The 18,199-nt window shown below is 37.2% G+C and overlaps 1 protein-coding gene across 2 annotated transcripts; it reads left to right on the forward strand.

The window, feature by feature from the left end:
- Positions 1–5,982: 5,982 nt before the first annotated feature.
- On the forward strand, positions 5,983–16,916 carry si:ch73-335m24.2 (protein eva-1 homolog C). 2 transcript variants are annotated; one of them, XM_038289478.1, is made up of 8 exons: positions 5,983–6,112; positions 8,313–8,518; positions 8,592–8,715; positions 11,947–12,099; positions 12,224–12,367; positions 12,450–12,521; positions 12,609–12,689; positions 15,352–16,916. In XM_038289478.1, the coding sequence occupies exons 1-8, from the start codon at positions 6,028–6,030 to the stop codon at positions 15,735–15,737; spliced, it is 1,251 nt and encodes a 416-aa protein (XP_038145406.1). In that variant the 5' UTR covers positions 5,983–6,027; the 3' UTR covers positions 15,738–16,916. The 2 variants fall into 2 exon arrangements, with proteins under 2 accessions (XP_038145406.1, XP_038145408.1); XM_038289480.1 differs by lacking the exon at positions 12,609–12,689.
- Positions 16,917–18,199: the final 1,283 nt, after the last annotated feature.

An 18,199-nucleotide genomic window follows, 5' to 3' on the forward strand; every position in this document is an offset into this window, starting at 1 on the left:
TACCCAAACAAGCTGGAGGAGGTATTTGTGAAGAGGGAAGTGTAGAATTAAACTGTTTCTCCTTTGACCCACTCACAAATTAAACATAAGATGGCTACAAGAACAAGTATACTCAAATATTTTCAAACTCAACATAAGAAATTCAGTCTGTATCCAGCCATTCTTGTTGGATCTAATTGTCCTTGATACACACAACCAGTTTAAATTGTAAAAGCCAAGATGCTAAATCTGGGTTTACAGAAAACCCCCTTCTAATATTTGGCTTTTGTTGTTTACTGCTTAGGAGAAATATATTTCTACCGTGTTAGCCTTTACCTGAGAGCATTAGGCCATCCAGCTGCTGCCTCTGTGTTTAGCAGATTTCTGAGTTTTCTCTTTTTAATAGTTAAGTGATGCATAGATTTTTTATAGATTCAATATTGTCAGTTGTAAATACAAGTTGGTATCATCGATTGAATTGCAAATCAAACATGAATGAACAGAGGGTCTATCATATAGAACGGGGGTAACCAATTAAAAATGAGCAGGGTCTGAATAATGAAAATCAACAACCAGTAAAGGTCTGGAGACATTTTTAATCATAATAAAACTGTTAATTTAAACAGAATTTAATACTCAAATAAATTAAGGTGTTTATGCATCCATGTTATACATTGCACATCTTTAGATCTGTAAAAAGAACTCCCAATAAAGGCAAACAGTGATTAATATTTACAGAGGCTTCCCTAGAAGTTGAATCAACACTTCAAAATTTGCTGTGTGCAAGCATCAACAGTAGGGCCAGTGGAAGGACATCAGCACTGGGCTGGTGTGTTCTACTACTGGAAGCAGCCTTTTGCCGAGGCACGCTGGAAGTTTGAGAAGACAGAAGCGGACACACAATATTAACAGAAGCAACGATCCATGTTATTCCATATAATTGTTTTCAGAGTTACAGAAGGTAACAGTTAATAATTCCCTAGGTGACTCCTTCTATGAAAGAAACATGCAGATGAGGTCTGTGTTGGTGGTCAGACCCAAAAAGGATGAAAAAAAGCACATACAGTTAGTCACAGATAAAGCTGAGCTCAAAGCTATATGTAGGAACCAAGCCAGCTGAAGCTACAATAATGACAAAATAGCACAGATAACATAAAGTTTGAAAGAGAAAAATGTAGAACAGATGTATGTTGTAGCACAGTGAGATAAAGTGGACCTTATGTCCTCCAGCAGCCTCAGCGTTTAGCAGCATATCTATGTATGATTTTAATCTCTGACTGCCATGTGGGAGACCTGGGTCTGAATCTTGGTTGCAACAGGAATGACCTCCAGCAAGAAAAGTGTAACAAATAAGTGATAATCACTTCCTGTGGAAAAATAAGAGAAAAGCCAAAAGGAGACAGGCAAGATTATCACCTTGTGAAGGGAAATTAGTTAAATCGCTGCCATCTGCAAAGTGAAACCAGTTATAGTTGCCATCTTGGTTTATCTTAAATTGATATTTATGGGTATCTAGGGGCCAGATACAAAAGCTTCCCTCTGGGGGTCGAGTGGAGTCCATGCCTCAAAGACTCAAAATGGGAGACAACCCACGATAAAGCAGGTGTGCATAGTTTCAGTTTATTCTTTTTTGTTCAATACATGAAAATGTCTTCTCTAGTTCTCCTTTTTTTCTTCTGAGTAATGTACTGAAACCTGTTGGGGATTCCCTTAATGTAGTGTAACTAAAAAGATTAGGTGCTTTTTTCTTTCTGACCTTCTCCTTGATTTCCTGTAAAGTGCACCTATTACTATTCATATATAAATTGTGTTTTTAACAAAATAAAATCAGCTCAGTATTGTAATCATCTGTGAGAACTTGTGATATCTTGTTGAAGATGAATGTGGCTAAAGGCTGCTGACTTCAGTACTCGTGTTTTTTGGGAAATGGTCTCATTTACACAAAACTGTGGAAGGGAAACTTTACCACAAAATCCCCCATTATGGGAAATACTTCCCTGAAGAAATGTGTCCAACAAAAGAGAAAGATTGTGAAATCCATTTTGAGGAACTTGAAAACACATGTAGTGAATATATTACTTGGAGCTGCCTATTTAGTTGGCAGGCCAGACAGGGTTGGGGGTGAGTTCATACTTTTTTATAAGCTTGAAGAACAAATAAACAAAATATCACAATTAGATAAATTGTGTAGGAAAATCTAAGACAAGTATCCTCCTTATTCAACTCTTCTGCTAAGAGAGGTGATGACCTGAAATTTTGAAACCGTCTTGACCCCAGGTTTTCTTTCTTCTCTCCATTGGTGCATTCTCGGCAGGCGCTTCCAAGGAACGATTAATTTTTCATCCATACTCCCTCTGGGAGGCAAAAGGAATTTCGGAGCACGATGTGATGGGAGTATCCCTCCCACATGTGGACATCGTTTAAATGTTTAAGAGTGTGTTTCTCTCTAAGAGCAATCTGTCTCCATTTGTTAACTGCTGTTCCAGCAAAGCAAGTGTTTATTTAAACCTGTGGGATAAATGATTCAAATGATTGGTCAGAAGTTCATTTTTAATTCTCATGTTTGTGTTTAGGCTGCTTCTGGTTTGGTTGCCATGAACAGAGTTCATTTACCTTTAGTTCTATTTGATTCCTTTCAATTATTTTCTTTATGTAGTTCAACATGAGATGTTTTTCATGAATCCCTGCTGAACTTGTCACGTTAGGAAAGTATTTTGCTGTATTTTACTTCCTCTTCTCTACGAAAAATAAAGGAAAGCCCCTGTGCCATGGAGAAAGAAACACATATCTTCTCCCTCAGAGCAGCTGGAAGTGACCTCTTGGAAAAAAAAACAGAGTCTTATCTCCCTAAACAGGACCCTAACAGGGGAGAACGGAGTCCTCCACACACACTGAGTCATGAAAGTCCGGTATTAAGCAACACCCTATTTTTTTTATATTTTCGCATTCTTTTTGTTAAGATGGCTGATTTGATTTAATGTTTTCACTGTCTTGGGGTCAGAAACCAAGGGAACAGAGGATAAACTTCACATAAATGCCCTGCCCTACTAATTAAACAGTGACACCTCCTACCCCCTATTTCAACACTGATATTTATTTATATTCCTAAGACTTGCTAATCTAAGGTAAACCTGCAACACATGAGTCACTTTCAAAGGAATTTTTAACACCATTAACTTTATCAAACAAACACTAATGTATGAATAAATTGAGTCACATTCCTCACTAAGTGGTTGCTAAGCTGCAAAAAGCATTAAACAGAGTGACAGAATCAATCATTAGAATCTCATTTATCTCATTTTATCAAGTTTTCTTGATCTGAAGATGTCCAAAAATGATTAACCCAATATTGAAGAGTATGTGATATACCCTCATGGTTATTTGGTCTTTTAACACCTAATAAAAGAGCTCTGAATATCCTTTGCACAAAAGTGGCCTTGTTCTACCAGGTTGAACTCCACCTGGCCATGTTGTTTAGAAACAGGATCTTTTTCCTAAAGAGTTGAAATAATTCTTTAGGAACAAGATCTGTTTCCATTGTATCACTGGTTTTTCAAACAACAATATCCTTCTATTTCTTCACTGGGAATCAGAAGACCATCCAACTTGAGTGATGGAGTACATATATATATATATATATATATATATATATATATATATATATATATATATATATATATATATATATATATATATATATATATACAAATAATTATTAGCAAAAAATAAAATAAAATCACCACTCTCCCTCTTTTTTAATCATAATTGCATTTAGACAGTTTCAGTGTTGGTGACGATCTTAACAGGAAGATAGGCCCTATTTTACATTCTGCTTAGAGTTCTGTGCCACATACCGACAAGCTGTGTACTGATATAAAAGTTTCAAATCCACTTTCAAATACGTCACCTTGCTAACGTCCTCTAACAGTGGGCTGTGCTGCAGGCCAACTTTGAGAAAACGTCCTTTTTGTAGAGCTGAGTTTTGTTTACTTCTGTTCTACAGCTGAAGATATTCATATCTTTTTAGATTTATTTGGATTTGATAAGTGTTAAATTTTTTCACTAAGTAGATCTGTATCTGTCTTGTCTCCCTGTCTATGTAATTTAGTTTTCATTTTATATCAGCTCCTCATCCTGTGCATGTTCCCACATCACTGACAACTTTCTTATTTAATCTTTCATTTTCTTTCACTCCACACAGGATCCTACTGGTGTCAGCCTCCAAATATCTAGTTCTTGTTCTTTCTTGTTTTGTTTGGTCTTTGAATTTCTTAAAAAAAAAAAAAAAAGGTTATTTTTTGGAAGAGATAAAATTCAGATGTATGAACAACCTTCTGATTGCTCTTAAGATCCAGCAAGTTAAAGTTAAAGCTTTGTTGAAATATGTTTTTGTAAAATGGGCTCTAATATAATTTTTTGAAGGTGGTTAATCTAAAACATCTTGGATAAAAGATGTGTGGTAAGGATGCAGTCCTATGACTTATGCGAAAGAGAAACAGTACAGTAAAGCAAAAGTGAAATGAGAGAGAGAAAGAACTTTCATTCCCTTGCCTCTTCTTGTACCTACAGGAAAATCTGCATCTTGATTCATAAGTGAAGAACTACATTTTTATGTTATGAAAGAAAAACTGTAACACTATGCCAAAAAACACAATAGACTAAAAGAAGTTAATTCAAAAATTCTAATGGAAAATTCAGATAGTAATTTTTTGAAGATAAACAAAATTCACTTTTCAGCATATTTCTTCCCACAACACCGCAATGTTTCTCAATAACTAATTAGATTTTTTTCACTTACTGACAAACACAGAAGCTTGCAAACATTTTTTCAGTATTTTGCAGAATTGCTTTTAAACTGTATGACCTCCACAGTAAATCCCACAGTGTTGAATATGTAGTGTGTAAGTACATTGACTCTGTTAGAGTTATTACTACAACAACTGGACTAAAATATACATTACATAGATTTCTAATTTAACACTAATTCTGAGTTGGACAAAATGCACGCCTAAAGTGTTACTTTAATACTGCAATATTTACTGTGTGGGTAAAATAATGTGGTGTTCTGTTTGATAGAACTTTGGCCCATCCTGACACACCTGCTGCAGCCAACTAGAGGTTTGTAAAACACACCTTTTCAGCTGAGATCATATTCTTTAGAACATTAACCTTTATATGCTTCATACACAATTTCACCATTTTGGCCTTATCATACAGAAAATGGTGATTTAGCCAATTTTAGCCAGGTTTTAACCCTCCATGTGTTTAAGATGTTTAATATTTTCGCAAAATGTTTTTTTCTTCTTCATGTGTTTAGCTTTTGCAGAGTGTCTCCATAAAGTTAAAAAAGTAAAAAAACAAACCAGCCTCTGCAAAGGGGAGCCATTAGGATCATTGTCCAGTATCATTGGCCTGTATCGGGTCTTACAGGCCAACAACAACCTCAACGACTCCCCATTAATAAGGGATGGAACAGTTTTTTTCGTTTCAGTTTGTGACCTGTCATAGAGAGGATCTTTGCTCCTGGTTGGCCTGAGAACGTTTCTCAATCCAGATGACTAGCATGTATGTAAGGAGGCAAAGGATCATCTCTCTTTGCTGGATGATTACCCTTGATGGTATTCCAGCAAAAAACCTAAACCAGGAATTTCCTTCTTGTGGAAATTTGTCTTCTTGTGAATCTTGTGGATGTCCTGGAAAGGACCAACCAGAACGTTCAACTTACTTTCTGCAGCTACCCGCTTCCAGATACTTGTTGCTTTTTGTTAATAAAGCATTAAAATTCCCTGGTTCTCCGTGTGTTTCTGCATTTGGGTCAAAAAACTACAAACCAATATGACAATTGTCTGATTTTAACTGCATGTTCTGCATTAATGATCACTCATGCATGGGGGTGTTTTCCTTTTCCTTGTTGTTCTTTTTTTTTTTTTTTTTTTTTTTTTTTTTTTTTTTGCAGATACAAAGGCATCATTGAGCCTTTTCCAAACACAATAACCCATTTCGTCAAATCCCAGTGCTCTGTTGCTGAACACTAACAATTGCAGAAACATGGAGTTTCTTTATTCTTACATGCGTCTTTTTCTTTTTATGGCTCTGAAGACACCCGTTGCACATTCGGCACCTGATTTCTCTCGTAAGTTCCTCCTTTTTTTTTATGTGTGAGAGAAAATTGCTGATACGTGATTTTCCAATTGTATTGGCTTCCACAACAGGAAGCTCCGGAAAGATATTTCCTAATAACACACACATCCTTTTTTCGAAGCAGCAGCTTATTCTGCAGTTGAGATACGAAAATGAGGGAGGACAAGTCTGCAGAAAACGTTAGAGAATACAACCAAATATTTAGCATTGAGGTTTGTTTTTTTTTTGGGTGCAGTAAAACATATGTTTTTTTTGGTTCTAGTATTGATATTGTAAAACAACTGTTTTGAACTTAATGTATTTGATAATAGTTGATAATTTTGTCTGGTTTCAGGCTAATAATAGCTCTTTGTGAATAAGTGCCTGGTACAGCCTGAGATCTGCAAACAGAAAGGACACAATGCCTTTTATAAGGCTTTCATATTTCTTACCGTTTCTACATTTTGTTATACTGCAACCTTAAAATTAAGTTATATTTTAATAAGGTATTATAATGTAGATTTGCAAAAACAGAATATATATGGAAGGAAAATGACACAAAAATAAAACTTTAAAAATGTGAACTGTATTTGTATTCAACCCTTAAACCATTAAATACAATCAAGTGGATCAAACTGCCTTCCACCTGTTCATGAGGGGTCTCACACATTTGCAAAATGATTGCCATTTTTTTTTTAATTTCATGTCTTCTTCTTATTATTAGAAAAATCCTTTTAATAATGTATAAATAGATAAACTTCAGAGGAAATAAAAATATTGATAAAGGTATGGTATGTGCACATGAACGAACAGACATTAATTTTATACGTAAAAAGAAGAAAAAAGATAAGTTGTGATAGGGCAAATATCTTTAATTTTGCTTAAAAGCAGAATAGCTGACTAATCTGTATCTGTGGCCACTGGAAAGTCAATTCTTTTGTATCCAGAATGTGTGAGTTCAGCAGAGATGCTCCAAGACCTGTACAAGTCCTTTTTGAAAGAAATGTTAACTTTGATAATCTTCTCTGCAGATCTTATTGTTTGTTGCAGTTTAGACCTGTCCTGTTTTATGCACTAGCCAAACCCTACATGTAGAAGGTGAGCAGCAGTTCTTGTGGAGGGTTGTATTTCTAGAGTGACAGCAGGTAGGACAGTCTCTGCTGAGCCTTCTTCTGAACACTGGCTGTGTGCGACCAGCTCAGGTCCTGAGAAAGGTTTGCTCCTAGGAGGTGGAGGTGATCCACAGTAGAACCAGTCTTGTTAAATGTGGTGAGGGGAGGCAGTATGAGGGAAGTTCTCTAGAAGTCCATCTTTATTTCCTCAGTCTTTAATGGGTATAGATCCAAATGGTTCTGAGTGCACCAGTAGACCAGCTGATACTATCTGTCATCAGGCAGACTAAACACTCCCCTGGAGGAGATTAGGGAACTTCAGGAGTTTCAAAGACAGGTCCACGAAGGAATGAGGTGCAGTTATTTGAGTACAGAGAGAATTGAAGCGTGGAGAGGACACACCCATGGGTAGTGACCCATATTCTTCCAATTTTCAATCATTTGCTACTTTGTGTTATCCTATCACATAAAATCTCTATAAAACACAGAGGTTTGTCGTGACACTGTAACAAATGTGAACAACTCTAGTGAGGCGACACCCGTGTCCTCTAGAAGTGATTCATTGTTCACTAAATCTGGACCACAGTCCTGGAGTTTTTCTGCTCTAGTAAAGGTGGATCCCTTATGAGAACATCAGACAAACTGTACACTCACAAGAGACGGGGGGACTGTGCAGGAAATACAAATGGGAGTGGAGTCTTAGCTTGGTGTCTTTGTGTTGCTGTAAAACATGATTGTCTGTGTGGTCATAGTCCAAACATTGTCTTGGAAAGCTACACCCAGAGACGGAGACCCAGGGACACCACCCTGTCCACAAGCGGAAGTAGGAATGACTCATATGTAGTCTAAAATAAAATAAAAGGAAAACCTTATTTTATTTCAAGTGTATAAACCATTTTTTTTTTACGCAACATTAGTTGATTGAAATCTATAATAAATACATTATCTAAGTACAAACGCATGCAAAGTTAGTCCCATACATGCCTTACAGATAACTAGCTGGTTAAAGGGACCTTTTCATTTCTAAAAAATATGTATTACACTTATTCTTAGGTGGAAAGATTGGAAAGAAGATGTTATCCCATCATATGTGGCTTTCAGTGTATCTCCACAGTATTCTAAAGAACCACACGGCCCACGCTTGTGACGGAGACCTGCTCGTCATCAAGTGTCCTGCCAGGACATCTGTAGCTGTCCTATCAGCCTTCTACGGAAGACGTGTTCCTTATAAACACTTATGTCCTGCAGCAAGCATAAACGACACAGTGGAGGAGGACACAGATTGCACTTCTTCAACTGCTTTAGAGGTAAATGAGACTACAGTAAATCGTTTAATCATGTGGAATAAGGCCGTCAACAGATGTTTTCTGGCTGTTGCAGAAGGTGCTATCAGAGTGTCAAGATGAGCGGACCTGTCACCTACCCGTCCTCGCTCAAGTGTTTGGACCAGATCCCTGTCCTCTCACCACCAAGTACCTCTTGGTGTCCTACAAGTGCAGACCAGGTACTTCAATTAGCATAAAGGTTTAAAACGAACTGGTAAGCATATGCTTTCTTTATTTGATTCATCCCTATATATATATATATATATATATATATATATATATATATATATATATATATATATATATATATATATATATATATATATATACACTATATTGCCAAAAGTATTTGCTCACCTGCCTTGACTCACATATGAGCTTAAGTGACATCCCGTTCCTAATCCATAGGGTTCAATATGACGTCGGTCCACCCTTTGCAGCTAGAACAGCTTCAACTCTTCTGGGAAGGCTGTCCACAAGGTTTAGGAGTGTGTTTATGGGAATTTTTGACCATTCTTCCAGAAGCGCATTTGTGAGGTCGCACACTGATGTTGGACGAGAAGGCCTGGCTCTCAGTCTCCGCTCTAATTCATCCCAAAGGTGTTCTATCGGGTTGAGGTCAGGACTCTGTGCAGGCCAGTCAAGTTCATCCACACCAGACTCTGTCATCCATGTCTTTATGGACCTTGCTTTGTGCACTGGTGCACAGTCATGTTGGAAGAGGAAGGGGCCAGCTCCAAACTGTTCCCACAAAGTTGGGAGCATGGAATTGTCCAAAATGTCTTGGTATGCTGAAGCATTCAGAGTTCCTTTCACTGGAACTAAGGGGCCAAGCCCAGCTCCTGAAAAACAACCCCACACCATAATCCCCCCTCCACCAAACTTTACACTTGGCACAATGCAGTCAGACAAGTACCGTTCTCCTGGCAACCGCCAAACCCAGACCCGTCCATCAGATTGCCAGATGGAGAAGCGCGATTCGTCACTCCAGAGAACGCGTCTCCACTGCTCTAGAGTCCAGTGGCGGCGTGCTTTACACCACCGCATCCGACGCTTTGCATTGCACTTGGTGATGTATGGCTTGGATGCAGCTGCTCGACCATGGAAACCCATTCCATGAAGCTCTCTGCGCACTGTTCTTGAGCTAATCTGAAGGCCACATGAAGTTTGGAGGTCTGTAGTGATTGACTCTGCAGAAAGTTGGCGACCTCTTCGCACTATGCGCGTCAGCATCCGCTGACCCCGCTCCGTCAGTTTACGTGGCCTACCACTTCGTGGCTGAGTTGCTGTCGTTCCCAAACACTTCCATTTTCTTATAATACAGCTGACAGTTGATTGTGGAATATTTATGAGCGAGGAAATTTCACGACTGGATTTGTTGCACAGGTGGCATCCTATCACAGTTCCACGCTGGAATTCACTGAGCTCCTGAGAGCGACCCATTCTTTCACAAATGTTTGTAAAAACAGTCTGCATGCCTAGGTGCTTGAATTTATACACCTGTGGCCATGGAAGTGATTGGAACACCTGATTCCAATAATTTGGATGGGTGAGCAAATACTTTTGGCAATATAGTGTATATATATATATATATATATATATATATATATATATATATATATATATATATATATATATATATATATATATATATATATATATATATATATATATATATATATATATATACGTATATACTTGAGTTATACACATTTATATGGGGATTTGCTAGCCGCTTACAGAGGTTTTAATTATAATCAAATTAAACAAATTTGAATAATTATTTGTGCATAATTCTGAGTAAAGTAATAAATCTAAATATAAGCTACAAATCAAGAGGCCTTCCAAATTTGAACACTTGAAGTTAATCACCAAAGATGAATGACAAAAAACTGTTCTGGTTGAATGAAAATGTTTGAGATCTAAATCTGCCAGAATTGTGAATCATTCTGTATGGTATCTGGGTATGAACTCATAATGAGAATATGTTGGGTCATTACATATTTTGATGAAAGTTTTGATGTATGTTTTCCGTTTTACAATTCTGTTTTTTTTTTTCACATCAGAAAAATCCTGATACTTTAGTAGAGATGTGCAGAAGTCACTAAATGTACACTTCTGAAATAATTGGCAAAGGTCCAAATTTACTTATTTAAACTCTTAACACTATAGCTGACTTTTGTTGTTGTTTTTGTTGAATATTTCTATATTTTTTTTAGCTTTTATATTATTAATAACACAATATTGTCTTATTGTTCTTACTCCAAAAATAATCCCTTCTTTGAGGTTAATGAAAATCTTTATGAGTATACTCATTACATTTAGATTAAAAATATTGATAATGCTACTAGAATAGAATAGAATAGAATAAAAAAAATCCCTCTCTTGTACCACAATATGTAAATTGTAGTGTTTACAGCAGCAAAGGTTGTAGTAGAAGTGGTCACTCAATGTGCACCTTAGAAATTGTATGAAAATAACAGATAGGAAAATAAAACCAACATTCTGTTGTGAAGCTATGGTATGAACCACCCACCTTATCAGAGCATCAAACTATCGACCGCCCTGGCCCCCACCAGAAAAAACTTTTATTCCCAGAGAACATCCACAGGAAGTGGTGAAGTAGGCCTGAGGTCCACACCCAGTATCATTCAGGATCTGATGCATACTTCCTGGAGCCAGACGCCAGAGGACACCCAGAGCTGTCCCATTGGTCAGTGGGTCAGAAATCCTTTGGAGGCATAAGGAGAATTTTTTTCTCTTACTTAACCAAAACTCTGTGACAATCATCTTCTTACTCTATGTATGGCTGTGTATGTCCATCTATCCATCCATCCATCCATTTTCTGTCACGCTTCTCCCAAGAGGGGTCGCGAGGGATGCTGGCACCTGTGTTGCTTATAAACATGGGTACACCCTGGACAGGTTGCCAGTCCATCACAAACAGCACAAACAACCATTCAAACACACCAAAGGAGAATTTAGAGAAGCCAATTAACCTAACAGTCATGTTTTTGGACTGTGGGAGGAAGCCGGAGTACCCGGAGAGAACCCAGGCATGCTCAGGGAGAACATGCAAACTCCATGCAGAAAGACCTTCTTGCTGCAAAGCAGCAGTGCTACCCACTGCGCCACTTAGCAGCCCTGGCTGTATATGTAAGCTATCTATTTTGCTTTTCTTTAACACAATTTAGCAGTGAAATAATCCTATTATCAGTCCTTTATTTTCCTTTACTTTCTGTTTTTAGCTGCTATTTTCTTGCATTTGCATCGTGTTTGCAGTGGTATTATTAGATACATTTTTTTATTGATTTCCTTTCAATGTATGAACCTGTACTGAACCTTGGCCACTTTGTTTTTTATTTCTTTTTATAAATTTTTTTTTTTTTTTTTTTTTTTTTTTTTTTTAGAATACCATCACACAAGACTTGTGTGTGAAAATGAGCGTCTGAGGCTGTCCTGTAAAAATGAGACTGTTCTGGCCATCTACTCGGCTACGTTTGGCCACCTCCTCCACGGGAGTCCCAACTGTCCTGAGGAACCCAGATCAAAGTCTGACATGGGTCTGAAACACACATCCATTGGCAGACAGTGGAACAGAAACTACATTGGGGAATTTTACTTGTGATGCTGTTTGATCAGAGCTAAGAAGTGATTTCTATTAGTCCATATCTGTGTTTGTTTTAGAATGTTTGTCAGCTGTGGCTCTAAGGAAGGTGTCCCGCAGATGTCACGGAAGAGAAAACTGTTCAATTTTTGCAGATACTCAAACCTTTGGGGACCCCTGCTTTCCTGGCACCAGGAAACACCTGCGAGTCTCCTTCACTTGTGGTAAATAACAGATTATAGATCAATATCCACAGCTAATTAAATATGGCCTTCTCCTACATGTAACATCTAACTTTCTCTTCAGTGCCCAGATATCTGCTTGAAGACATGGGTCGAGGGTCAACAGATCCTTTCATGATCTCAGACCTCACACATGGTGAGGCACTAAATATATTCTCATAGGCTTCATTGTGTGAGGTATCCGGCTGACTGGTCTCAGAGCCCAGACCCCTCTCACCTGCAGGCGGATGGTACACTGGCCCCACCTACTGGTCTCAAAATGTCTTCTTAAACAACTGCCTGGAGATCATTGAAAAATTATTGGGTATGTCGTCTGTTGCCTGAGATGCCAGTCTGGACTCAAGTTGATTTTAAACAAATGGCCCATACATCTGATCATTAGTGTAAAACAAAGGGCAAATATACAGCAATAGCTTATTACACACACACAAAAAAAGTTTTGTTAACTTACTAACTAGGAACTCAAATTAAGTAAAAAAAATATGTCTGCATAATATAATGGATTTTCATAGCAAAACACTAAATGGATGGACCTTCAAGTAAATACGAAGAAAAAACAAACAAACTTGCAACTGCCATCCACTCAATTGGGATAATCTGTTCCCGAGACAACACTAGTCATGTTACACTCAATGAACCTGACCTTGAAGGCAAAAGTGTTGAGAAGACAGAAGATGTTAGTGGAAAGACAAAAGACGCAATGCATAGAGTGTGCCAAGAATAAAGTCAGTAAGTGGACATACCATGTTGAGGGGGAGCTCTGGCCAAAAGACAGTGATCATACAAAATACAACATATTGTGAAGAAAATACTCTGCAATTCACCCTGAATGCACTATGTGAAACATGGAGGGGGTAGAGTCATGCTGTGGGGTTGTTGTTTTATAGGCATGTAAGGGGATACTGTTCAAATCTGATGTGATTTCACATGAAATCACTATAAGTAAAGTGTGTTATTGTAATGTTACTGCATTGAAACAGTCAAGGCCTGTGAATGTTTGTCTCTGTTGCCATCATTTCTCTATCGTTCATCGTTCCTGACTAGGGCTGAACGATTCTACCAAACATCAAAATTTCGATTATTTTTAACCAAATTTGTGATTTTATAGTGATTTTCCTTTATGCTAACCCCAAACTTATCGTTTTTGTCACCCCTGGTTTTCAGTTTTTGTAAGCCTGCTTGCACAGAGGCCATTGTTGTAGGACTTTACTACTTGCGTGCAGACCTGCATGCTAGCCCCAAAAATATCTACCTTTCAGTGTGGCGACAAACCCACTTCAAATGTTTTAAGCCACATAAATGACTAGAGTGAGATGTATTGTGTATCTTGTTAAGTATAGTGAGTGTCTTTGCGATTGGAAAATTGCGTTTTCTTTAAATTGCGATTATATTGCAAATTTTTTTTTTGTAAGATGAACAAGGGGTAAGGTGGTTATCCTATTGGGTCTGAAACATTTCCCACAAGTATATTAAGTTTCTTAGTATAATTATCTAGTTTCTTATGGAATAACTGTAAAATTTTAGAAATTGTGACAATGTTGAAATGGGTCTATAATTTGTCATTCCTGTTTATCTCCATTTGCAAACTTCATTCAATCTGGGAATATACCTGACTGCAAAGACAGGCTAAATATGTGGTCAATGTTTGACAACGAATTCAATACTTTATTTTTAACATTGACATATCCAACCTGTTCCAGCCAGCTGACTGTGTTGCCTCACTTTTTCTGACAATTGTAAGGATTTCACTTTCCTCAATAGCATGAAAAAATATAGTTTTATCTTAACATTTTGGGCTGCAGTTTTTCTTAGTCCAATAAACCAGAATCTTTTCTCACTGTGTTTGAGGTTGAGTTTGGTCAAACTGGTTACGTCATGTTAAACAGTTTATTGTTTCTTTTAATTTGGAGTTATCTTCATTCTTTCCTTTGTTTTAATCCATAGCATGATTTGATCACTTATCAAGCTCTGGTATCTCATGATTCCCTTTTGCCTGTTTTTGAGATTTACTCAGTTAACAGTTTCCAGTCCAGGTGTATTGATTCTTTTTTTTTTCTGAATCTTTGTTTCTCTTGCAATTGCAACATTTTCTTAATGATGTGCTCATTCAAAAAAATACCAGATCCCTTTAATATTTTGCCATTCCTCAGCATCTCCATTTTGGACTTTTTACTAACAAACTGAAGGGGGATATTTGGCTGTTTTCTGGAGCAGAATATAGGAAGTAGCAATGTACTTACAGTCTAATTTAATGTATTTACTGTCAGAAAACTTGCCTACCAGTAGCTCAAGTGTAAGCACACCAGGATTAGAAGTAGTTATTAGCAGATTTTCATCTCCGTCATCAACACTTGCAGCTTGTGCATTGGTGTAATGTATTTGAAGTCTGGTTTGAAGGACATCATCCATTCTTGAATACTGTTCCAAATAATCAATTTTTGCATTTCTTCATTTTTCTTGTCCTTGAGTTCTTCTAGTTCTACTTTTTATTATTTGATTTCCTCAATTTCCTTCAGTTCCATTAGGCCTCTATATTAATTTACCACTTTAGTCATTTCCTATGGTTTGAAGCCAAGTGATCTCTTAATCTCTTCAATATTTTCAGTCCAGTTTCCATAGTGTCAATATTCACTAATGACATATGCAAGTAAATGTACTTCAAAGTCTCCTCTGCTTCTCAGGGGTTTAGGCTGCAGCTTATCAAATGTGCAACTTGGTCAGCAAAAAACTAAATATTTGCATACTATTGTCCATCTCCTTTAGGTTAAATTTAATATTTTGGTTTGATGCTGTCCTATTTTCTGGATATGTTTAGGATTGTGGAACTAAGCCATTTAACCTTTGACTTTAATAGCCCTGACACTATCTTAGGTAAAGCTATTGTTTTTTCCCCCCTCAGAATTAAACATTTCTTTAATGGGACCACTGTGTTTGGTTTATGACTGATGGACACTTTTTTCTTTCAGGTCTCCCAGAGAGAGTGGCTCTATACTTTGTCTCTGGCATCTGTGCCGGTCTGGTGTTCCTGCTCTGTCTTTTTGGGCTTCGCTCCACATTGGTGAGAGATGTCAAAGACCTGGTTTCTGACCTGAGCGATCAGCTGAAAGCCTCACGCAGGCAGCGCAAAGAGCTTATGGATGACCTCTTTGATGAAGATATCTCAGACACCTCCTCCTTCCGCCACCTCACGCAATCCTACCGTACCACGGAAACTTTTAGCCCGTCCACCATAACAGTAGAGCTGGTTGAGCGAGATGTGCAGCAGACAAGGGATCTTCCCAATGGAGACATCTGGCCACAGGTGGACTCCAGTCCCTATGCCATTCACAAGATTAAAACTTACAGCAACTGATTTAGGTCAGATTGTTTGGCCTAAAGGGGAAGAAGAATAGCAGTAACTATAGGAAATTTTTACTTAATCTAAATTCTGCTTTGCATCAATTATGTTGAAGTAAAATCCCTATAAATAATATTGTGATTGATGCCTTTAAAATCTAAACTGGCCTTATGCTCTTCATTGATATTATTATATGCAAATTTTACACAATTTTAACAGTTATTTTAACATTGCTTAGACTAATAAATGGACAAGAGGAAATAAATACAATACAATATATTTTGCAAGTTCTTCCACTTAGAATTCATGGAGGGGTCTGAAATTGTCAGCACAATGTATTAGTTTTTAACTATTTCTTTTCATGATACAACTGCAAATAAGTATTTGAACGCTGTCTATCAGCTAGAATTCTGACCATCAAAGACCTGTCAGGTTGCCTTCAAAATGTACAACTCTACTCCATTTATTATCCTAAATTAGACCATTTGGATGATCCAGAGGAGTCATGGGAGAAAGTCATGTGGTCAGATGAGACCAAAATAGAAGTTTTTGGGGCATAATGCCACAAACCATTTTTGGAGGAATAAAAATTATGAGTACCATACCAAGAACACCATCCCTACAGTGAAGCATGGGGGTGGTAGCATCATGCTTTGGGGGTAATTTTCTGCACATGGGACAGAGTGATGGCACTGTATGAAGGAGAGGATGATCGGAGCCATGTATTGGGATATTTTGGGGAACAACCTCCTTCCCTCACTTACAGCTTTGAAGATGGGTCTAGGCTGGAAGCACACAGCCAGGATAACCAAGGGGTGGCTCAAAGAAGCATATCAAGGTTCTGGAGTAGCCTAGCCAGTCTCCAGACCTAAACTCAATAGAGAATATTTGGAGGGAGCTCAAACTCCGCATTCCCCAATGACAGTCCAGAAACCTGATTGAAGATCCTTGTGGAGGAGTGGGCCAAAATTCCTCCCGTGGTGTGTGCAAACCTGGTGAAAAGCCACAGGAAACCTCAGATGTCTGTAATTCGAAACAAGGGCAATTTACATTGATTTTCTAAGGTGTTCAAATACATGTTTGCTGCTGTATCATACAAATAAATAGTTAAGAAAAATCATATATTCTGATTTTTTTTTGAGAATATGTCTCTCACAGTTGACATGCACCTACAATGACAATTTCGGATCCCTCTATGATAGAACTTGCTAAATAGCAGGGTGTTCAAATACTTATTTTCCTCACTGTATATGTATATAAACATCTTCAGTATTGGCATTACTAGACTTTCACTTTTGTTACTGTTAACCGCACCATATAGGCTCAGACAGATTAGAGTTTTTCTCATGTGTTTATGGTTAACTAAACTCTTTCTAAAAAGCTAAAAGATGGTCGATCAGAGTAGTGTCCTTATTACTTTAGCAGCAGCCATACTAGATGCATTGTTAATTCAACTTTATGTTTCTAAATGTGTTTATATTAACTGTATGTTTGTCTAAGTAAAACACCTTAAGACTAAAGCAAGTTCTTATTCATTATAAAACACTCCTTATTAAAACTTTATCTGATTCTGACTGATTTGTCGGCCCCTTTGCTGCTGCATCAGACACAAGTCACCATGAAGGTAAAGTCACTAAATGTGTCCTGTTGGGTGCCATTCATTTTGAGAGTACACACTGTCTGTTTCAAGTATGTGTGAATGTTATCTGGTTTGAAAAAACCCCACTTATCATCTACTGATAAGGTATAAATAGCATACTGGCCAGATAAAATGTTTGACGTAGGAATCTATGCTGCAGCAACTGACATATCTTCAGAGGTGTAAAAGTAGTAGTTCATTTACTCAAGTAGCTTTATAAGTCCTACTGTTTAAAAACACTTTTGAAGAAGTTTGACTATCAATTTAAGCTTTTTACTCAAATAAAGGTGAAAAAGTAAAATTTTTAAAAGTACTTAAAGTATACAAGTAAAAGTAATGCAGTAAAAAACGTTAAGGACAGATGCTTTAAACTTTATACTGGTTGCTGCATTATGCTATTAAAGAACAGTTTTCTACAATTCAGGATGAAAAATTCCTTATATGTAATTTTGCTATATTTATAATTAATTGTAACCGTGTCAAATTTAACTTTGGATCATCATGATTTAGGTTGTGGTGAACAACAAGTTGGTGCAGCACCAAGTCCGACCGCAAAGGAATATAATTGTCTGGATAAAGCTTATTATAATTTTGTTTTATATGAGCAGGCAATAACGAAAATGAGCTTAAACGAACAACATCTATTTTTAAATGCAAGGAGTAGAAAGTAGAGATAATTGCAAAAAAAAAGATGTAATGAGTAGAAGAAAAAAGTTGTCTAGAAAATAATTAATCTAGTAAAGTATAGTCAAAATTTCTACTTAAGTAAGGTAATAAAGTATTTGTACTTTGTTACTTGACACCTCTTCATATCTTTGACACCTTTTACAACTTATGT

The sequence above is a fragment of the Cyprinodon tularosa genome, unplaced genomic scaffold (assembly GCF_016077235.1).
Source record: "Cyprinodon tularosa strain WSP-4 unplaced genomic scaffold, ASM1607723v1 ctg27, whole genome shotgun sequence".
NCBI classification, from domain to species: domain Eukaryota; kingdom Metazoa; phylum Chordata; class Actinopteri; order Cyprinodontiformes; family Cyprinodontidae; genus Cyprinodon; species Cyprinodon tularosa.

Excerpts from the sequence above, each read along its gene's own strand:
- si:ch73-335m24.2 (XM_038289478.1), top strand. The coding sequence starts at position 6,028 with ATGGAGTTTCTTTATTCTTACATGCGTCTTTTTCTTTTTATGGCTCTG. Across the intron at positions 12,100-12,223 it reads CAGATCAAAGTCTGACATGG|AATGTTTGTCAGCTGTGGCT; the intron begins GTCTGAAACACA and ends TGTTTGTTTTAG. Across the intron at positions 12,368-12,449 it reads GCGAGTCTCCTTCACTTGTG|TGCCCAGATATCTGCTTGAA; the intron begins GTAAATAACAGA and ends CTTTCTCTTCAG.